At 51.4% G+C, this 7,657-nt stretch overlaps 4 protein-coding genes across 4 annotated transcripts in view; 1 reads left to right on the forward strand and 3 right to left on the reverse strand.

Moving 5' to 3' along the window:
- BU25DRAFT_492296 (uncharacterized protein) overlaps positions 1 to 2,768 on the reverse strand; it is a gene marked incomplete at its 5' end in the record, with an annotated part of 3,650 nt that extends 882 nt beyond the window's left edge. The window contains 2 exons of the mRNA XM_033711626.1: positions 1 to 422; positions 471 to 2,768. Coding sequence (XP_033560342.1) covers positions 1 to 422; positions 471 to 2,768 — 2,720 coding nt within the window. The remainder of the gene's footprint in view (positions 423 to 470) is intronic.
- A 1,032-nt stretch (positions 2,769 to 3,800) lies between these two features.
- On the forward strand, positions 3,801 to 4,920 carry BU25DRAFT_411984 (uncharacterized protein). Its single transcript, XM_033706688.1, has one exon. It carries the CDS (start codon positions 3,920 to 3,922, stop codon positions 4,796 to 4,798), a length of 879 nt encoding a protein of 292 aa, XP_033560343.1. The 5' UTR covers positions 3,801 to 3,919; the 3' UTR covers positions 4,799 to 4,920.
- Positions 4,921 to 5,206: 286 nt separating this feature from the next.
- BU25DRAFT_295825 (uncharacterized protein) lies at positions 5,207 to 5,551 on the reverse strand (the record flags this gene model as incomplete). The annotated part of the gene is made up of 1 exon (XM_033701902.1): positions 5,207 to 5,551. A coding segment is annotated over one exon (345 nt), but the record flags the coding sequence as incomplete, so codon positions are not given.
- Positions 5,552 to 6,775: 1,224 nt separating this feature from the next.
- Positions 6,776 to 7,657, reverse strand: BU25DRAFT_102344 (uncharacterized protein). Its single transcript, XM_033700256.1, has one exon. It carries the CDS (start codon positions 7,598 to 7,600, stop codon positions 6,929 to 6,931), a length of 672 nt encoding a protein of 223 aa, XP_033560345.1. The 5' UTR covers positions 7,601 to 7,657; the 3' UTR covers positions 6,776 to 6,928.

The following is a 7,657-nucleotide window of genomic DNA, read 5'->3' on the forward strand; positions in this document are numbered from 1 at the left end:
GACGCCGACGCCAGCTGGGCCGAGTCGTGCGAGAAGGCGACTGACGTGACCCGATTGCCATGGCCCTCAAGGGTCTGCAGGCACGCGCCGCTGCTTGCATCCCAGATCTTGACGGTCTTGTCAAGTGACGCCGACGCCAGCTGGGCCGAGTCGTGCGAGAAGGCGACTGACGTGACAGTACTGCTATGGCCCTCGAGGGTCTGCAGGCACGCACTCCAGCCATCACTCGTAGCTGGCCAAATTGAGATTCCTTTTGGCTCTTCGTGCTGAAACAGCCGTCTGATCAGGCTACCTGGCGGACTGAACAACAGCGCAGATGCATAGGTTTGAAGAGGGTAACTCTCGATTGCTCCTTTGTGATACATGACGAACCGCCGTGCGTCTTGAACGAGCCGAGTAAGTTGATCCTGATCCCGCATATCCTGCGCTTCTTAGCATCTAGATTATGTTGCAATTTGTAGGTCCTATACCTGCACTAATGACAACAGTTTCGCCATCGAGACTACACCTCTTCCCAGACTCTTGTAGAGACTGAGCCCCTCTAGCCAGTAGAGATACTTCTTTCTTACAAACTCGCTAACAATGCCAGTGACTTGTAGATAATCAAGATCGGTTGCCCAAGACTTAAGTTTCGAGTCGCATAGATGGTCGATCCAGTAAATGCACGGGTAGCGCGACGATGCTAGTGGGTCTGGTGTAGGCGGTTTAATGTCGTTAATAAAGACCCCTGGTGCTTCTAGGCTGTACATATCCCGCTGCAACGTCTTTGTTAAGATCACGAGCGACCTCGAAAACATAACACCATGAACGGCTTCGAAGCCATCTGGAAAGATCTCGCCAGACGCTTTCACAAGGAGGTAGTCTTGTGCAGACTGGTGCACAAAGTAGACCGTGTCTTCTCGCAGAGTGAGGAACGATCCACAGGAGCTGATGATCTCCTGCACCTCTGCTTCGTCGGCAACATCTTCGAGCAACTCCCTGAGCGTCATCAGTTCCGCCAGCGTGAGCGGCCGATACGCAAGCGCAACGGAAGCCAGCACCTGCTTGCAAAGCTCAGCATCATCTGATGCGCCAATCTGCTGCATCATCCGCTCGTACAACGCGTCCAGGCCTGGCGGGAAAGAGTTCAGTTTCTTCAGGACGTTCCGTTTGGCTGTCTTTTCAAGATCCTGACACACCAACGCTACCCAAAGGAAGGTATCGTTGGCATTCGACGTCAAGTGCTGGAGCACCGCGTTGTGGGTTAACTTGTCGTACTTCTTCAGCCGTACTAGTTGAGACACCTTGTGTTGGATGAAGACGCTGACAGCCGCCGACACGGACTCTGCGGTCAGCTCAAGGCTCAGCCGTACCTTATGCTCTGCCTGTTCGAGCTGTTCTTCAATGCTTGGCCAGTTGCGGCTAGACACTATCCACTTGACACGAGAAGAGGCAGACGACTGCTTTGCGACAAAGTGAAGCAGCTTCGGCAGATCGGTCATACACTCGTCAAGCGCGTCAATAAGTATGTAGGAAGTGCCCAGGCTTGGGTCCTGCAGCACGTCTACAAAAATCTCTGTCAAAGCAAACCATGCGTTTGCATCCTCGAACACGCTTTTGCCCGCCTTGTCGTACCTTTTGCGAACGTGCGCAGTGAGCGCTGGCTGCTGACTGACAAGCAAGTGCACCAGTCCGCGCAACACGGCCATAGCGCTGTTGATGCGCGAGTCCGTGGCTTGGCAGAAGAAGTAGGACACAGACGCAGTGCTAGCAACCGTCTTCTGCAGCTCGTCAATGATGCCACAGAGCAGCATCGTCTTGCCCTTGCCAGGATCGCCTTTGATCCACAGGAGCTGACTCTGTGGACCGTTGTGCCACTGCTGGAAGCTACTGTTGTCAAGCACCCAGCGGTACGAGCCCTCCAACAAGCCGCCCTTTGTGTCCTCGATGCGCTTCTTGTCGTCGCGGGGATCGGTAGGACGTAAGTCACGAAGGCACTGTTCCTGCTTCCGGACGTTCTCTTCCAGCCTCCGGACGTTCTCTTCCAGCTTCCGAATCTCGTCAGTAAGCCGTCTAAAGGCTCCCTCTGTGCCTTCACCATATATAGGCGCCACATCGACACCAAAGATGCTGGACAAACAGTACGCTGCGTCTTCCTTGAGCTTCGTGTGCCGGTTCTGTCCCCAACGAAATCGCTCTTGGACGCTAGATTGAGAGAGAGGAGCCCCATCAAGCACTGCGTAGGGGATGGTTGTCACTTCATGAATAATAGTCTTTAGCGACATCTTGTCACCGAGTCTGTGCCATTCGTGCGAGTAGAACTCGACCACGCCGGGCGCGAGAAGCTCCTGCAGCGTCCAGCCGCGCGTGAACCACTTGCTTTGTCGGAACTCTGAGCCCCAAGGCGGCGGGCTGGCTGCTCCTTCGACTGGAAGAGACGAAGCAGACACATCCGACAGGTAGACGTAGCATCGGGCTGCATTGCGGTACCAGTGGAACATGGACCGGATGGCCAGCGAGTGCTCAGCCTTGTTCGCCTTGTTGATGCAGCAGGTGTCGACCCAGAAGTACTGCAAGCCATCGCGCTGTGCCTGCTCTCTACACAGCTGGATCTTCCTATAGCCCGGCTTGCCCTTGCCCATGTTCCTTGCGAGATCGTCGAAGGTCACCTCTTCCTCGTCCGCTCCCCAGGTATGAGACAGGATTGCGTAGGGAGGTATTGCGTCTGCGTCGACCAAGTCATCAGTGACACTGAACACCCCATCTTCTCTGTAGTATAAGAGCCGCATCGTTTCGCCTGGACATGTGGTAGACGTGTGCGATAGCAGCGAGGCCCGAGCGACTTGACGCGGCGGCCTGGTAGCGAGAGCGTGCGGCGCCCCGTTGCTCTATCGCGTTCGTATGTCAGCAAGCTGAGGGCGACACGAGAAAAGCTACAAGGTCTCTGGCGAACCTGTTAGGCAACAGCGAACCGCGACGTTGTCGCAAGCTGAGTCTGGTGGTTTGATCACATTGTTGGCATGATAGGCTGAAATGAGGCAGGGCAGACGCGGTTGAGAGCACCCGCCAAGGGTCCAACCGCCAGGCTGACAGCGGCTAACACAGCGGCTGCCCACATATACCTTCCAGTCCGTCCCGGAACAGCGCCACAATTTGAGGCGATTAGACATTGCGTCAGATACAATACTGTTAGCCTTGCTGATCGTTTCTCCACCACATAAGCGCACTAGAGCCGGCTGCTAAAACACACAGCGCCAGGGACAGGTCTCCCCAACGCGGAGATAGCTTCGGAGTACTCACTTTCAGCGTCTGATTGTCTTTGCAAACTGGGACAGTGTGCGCCTTAGCTAGGTCTATTGTTCAAGCATTCTAGAATTGGAAAGAGCGTAGATGGCGGCAACAGAGCAGAGCCAGTAGGCAAAGTGGTCTTTGTAGCAGCGCGCAAGATGATCGCCGGCATGACCACAACCGTTGTAATTTTCCTGTTGTACTACAGAATGCAAAAGAGGAATGACCAAGGAACAGGCTTACACTGACTGCAGATCTGTAGATGCGTGTAGGGATGTATAATTTGCGTGGACGGTGGGTCCATCTCGCTGAGGGGCATTTCTCGCTTACGGGCAGGGGAGCTCGTGGCCTCCAGCTGAAGCTGCCTGGAGCGCGTTGCCGTAGTATCCACCCTGTTCATTGACCTTGGCATGTTTCTCAATCAGTGATAGTGTGATACGACTAGTGCACGCTTGGCGGCGCTTGGCGGCGCTTAGCGGCGCTTCACTTACAGAGCTGGACATTATAAGCTCTCCACCGTGTTCATCATACAATCCATTTCAACGCGTTGTCCAGAGCGATAACTACGAAAAAACTCGATTTGTCAACAAGTCAACCGAGCCTGCATCTTGCCACGACTGTGTACACACGGAGCCTACAGCTCAAAGCGATCATGGCTTGGGTGCCTGCTCAACTACCTTACCTCAAACCGCCCGACCTACTACCGGCCCCTCTACCTATCGAATCTCGTTTCTTCGAATCAACAGCCGTGTTTCGGGACGATGCATCCTATCACAGGGTGGTTGCGGTTGAGCCTCACTTCATTGTCAAATACGGACGGGGTGTTAAGGAGATCGAGGGCCAGGTACTTCTGTTTCTCGAGCACCACCTAGAAGCTTGCCATGGGTTGCCGAAACTCTACGCAATGTATCGCATAGCAAGTACGGGCCATGTCTGCCTGATCATGCAGCGCATGCCTGGTGTGTCACTCAATCAATTGTGGCCTACCCTCAAGAACTTCGAAAAATCCGATATTTGTACCAAGTTGAACGAAATCTTTACGTCAATCCGAAGTATCCCAGCTCCTCCGCTCTACGGAAGTATTGACCAAGGCCGGTTCCACCATTATCTGTTCTACAGCTCCGATGCTGACAAAGAAATATGTGGTCCATTCGACTCAGAAGACAACTTCAATGCGGCACTGGTAAAGCGTCTCCGGTCTGCTTCGGCACAGATGAGGAAGCATAGCTTTAAGGCAGACTTCTATGAGAGAAATCTTGGAAGGACATTAGTTGGTCATAAGCCTATTTTCTCGCATTCAGATCTGCAAAGAAAAAACGTGATAGTGCATTGGGATACATTGCAGGGCTTAACCGTCAGCCTAATCGATTGGGAGGAGGCTGGCTGGTTCCCGGCTTATTGGGAATACTTCGCTGCCCTGCAAGGTGTACAATGGGATGACGACTGGTCCCAGCGTATCGAAGAAATTATGGAACCTTGGGTCAGCGAAGCGGCAGTCATGAAAATGGTGCATCAAGACCTAATATTCTAAGCGATAATGTTCTTATTTGCTAGCTCTTTGATATATCTCAGCTGGCTAAGTTCAGAGCCATCCAACGGAATTGTTCTACGAATCTAGAATAAACTAGCAATACAAGACATAATCCCTCCAGAGGTTAATGACAACCTGTCTCAGCTTTCAACTATACTTCACAAAGTCGCGTTGTAGTTACCTAGTCGTTTCTCAGGCATGTCACTGCCAGACCCACCCCTGCCCGTTCCAGTAACGGTAACGCTTCTCAACTTCATCCCATACCCAACCTGTACTCACCGCCGCAGCGATATTTGCAACTTGGGCAGTCTGCGCTTGGCTACTGCCTCCCCCTAACGGAGCCTGGCCTAGATCGTTGTGCAGCAGCTGATACTGATACAACGCTGGGAGGGCTTGTTGTTCGGTCCATTCAGTACACTTGATGTACGGTGGTTTCTGCTCATTTGCTTCGTAGAATGACCCATTCGGTTTGATTTGCTCAGTGGCCATGGTCTTAGGGTTGAATGCCCTCTGACGAGGAGGTGGCGGCACTGTCTGCAGCACTTGGTCCAAACGCTCTGGGTAGTCTTCGAGGCGGATACGTCCGAGGTGGGTCTTTGCATAGTAGGTCTGGGATAGTTCTGGGTTTCGCCCTGATTTGTTTTCATATCTCATGCCCGAGACCAAATCGCCAGTAACGTGAAAGATTTGCCCTCCACCGTCTGCTTGCGTTTCGACAAAGAGAACATTGTGATATCTTGTCTCATTACCCATCATAGGGTCTTGCATTCCCAACGTGTATTGGACTTTGTAGACATTGTATCCGTAACCAGGCATTGTCGATGTGAATGTTGTGGAGGATGTGATTGTACGAAAACGTAAATCGACGTGGTATCTGCAAATAAATGAAGAATAAGGACCTGATAGTTAATTGGAGTGGTGCAATACGGAACTCTAGTAACATCTTATGTCTTATATACCCACGCAGTAATATTGCGGCGCATCCTCAGACACAAACTCAACTAAGCGCTTACATGAAACTCTGAATGTCACGAAGAAACGCACGATTAAAATAGGGCCATTACGAGTGTACTGAGAAGGCTTCTTCAAGAAAGGCCCTTGAGCGATACATAAGAAACTATTGTTGTGTTGACTTGAACAATGGACCAGTCAACCTCGGAATGGCTGGCGTAATGCTGTAACCCTGTGATACAATGAAAATTGAATAGCCTACTAACGTCCATCCCCGCGTAGCGCAAATCCCGGTGTACCGTAAACTACCAATCAGCTCGCGAGATTTATGGAAAAGTTCGTGACTCCCTCAAGCTTATTGGTCGTTTACGGTTACACCGGGATTTGCGCTACGCAGGGATGGACGTTAGGCTCCTTTCAATCTGACTTCTTCTTGTACTCCCTATCTACAGCGCCTTGTCTTGGGGTTAAGCACGTCATGTTGGTAATTTTCATCAGGGAAAGGCTGTTACGATAATGATAGAGGTAGATGCGACCCATAGAAGATGCGTGAGCGGAGCGTCACGTTATTATTTGCTTGAATAGGGTTGTAGCAGCTTGAAGCTGAAGTAGAAGCTGAGCGGGCGCGCTGGGGATTGCTTTGAGTGTGTTGCTGAGCACCGTGACGGCCGACTTTTCTTGAAATGTTCTGATATGCCATTCTGATAAATCAGCGAGGTTTCGCTGACACGTAAAGCCAACGGGGATGCCAATAGTGATTGATAGTTTGCCAAGAAAGCAATGACCCCTACCCTGCACATACGGTATAGCCGCGCGCCTCCTAGCGCAAATCTTACTCTGTCCATTTTCCGGATCATGTATACTGTTTGACATAGTATAAGTATTCTGTTTTCCGTTATCTAATTACCCGGTCCGGTTGCTCAAGGATCGACTCTTCTAAGCGCCCATCCCACGCACTCGCTGCGCCACGCTCAATCGTATGACTTCTGTGAACCAAGGTTGGTTTTGAAGTGTCTTATTTGGATTGTCTAAAGCCAGCTCTGTTCGCTTCTTGAATCACGTATACTGTTTGACATGGTGTACATTATCCTGTTTCCGTTATCTGATTCTCTGGTGATCCAGTTGCTCGATGATCGACTTCTCTAAGCGCCCATCCCGCGCACTCGCCATGCCAATGCGTCACGCTACCTTCAGTCCTTTCCGCACCTTATTGTTGTCGCCATCTTCAGGCCTTTTGCGTTTCCCTGTAATCCTGCGAGGACCAAATGAAGGGATGCCATGAACAGAAGTGGCATGGTCCCAGAAGTCTGATTCTGAGCCCAGCGTGTCTTTGCAGATGGGATGAGGACAGGCTTTCGGGGTCCCCGACTTTGCCAAATGACCCGTCATGTGCTTGTGGAGGTCGAACACGTCGTGATATTGGGCGAACCGAACTGACAGCGGTTTGGTGTCTCCCAAGCAGAACAAACAGTGCGCCGCGACCACGACTACTCCGCGTTCTTTGAGAAGTCCGCAAAAGTCGTTTAGACGTTGAAGGTGTTGAAAATGCAGATGGGCGTCCCACATCTGGTTGGAATGACACCAAACATCGTGCTCGTAACAGTAATGCATACTCGTATGTGTAGTCCAACTATTAGGAATATCATGCTCTTCTGAGATGTGAGTAGCGAGCTCCTCCTGGCTCTCGAGTATCTGATTGCAATCGTTCCAAAGACACTGGTGTGCTTTGTTCGCCTCCAGATGATCTGTGATGTGCTTCAAGTACGACCCGCACGTTCTTTTAGCCTGTGTAAATTGATAGTAGCAATCGTTCCAACGGCATGTCCTGATAGACACAAATTGGTCCATCATATGTTTCTGTTGCTTCTTTACTCGTCGACGTCGTGCACACTGGAGCAAGTGGCTATG

This window comes from Macroventuria anomochaeta, assembly GCF_010093625.1.
Source record: "Macroventuria anomochaeta strain CBS 525.71 unplaced genomic scaffold BU25scaffold_22, whole genome shotgun sequence".
In the NCBI taxonomy this organism is placed as follows: domain Eukaryota; kingdom Fungi; phylum Ascomycota; class Dothideomycetes; order Pleosporales; family Didymellaceae; genus Macroventuria; species Macroventuria anomochaeta.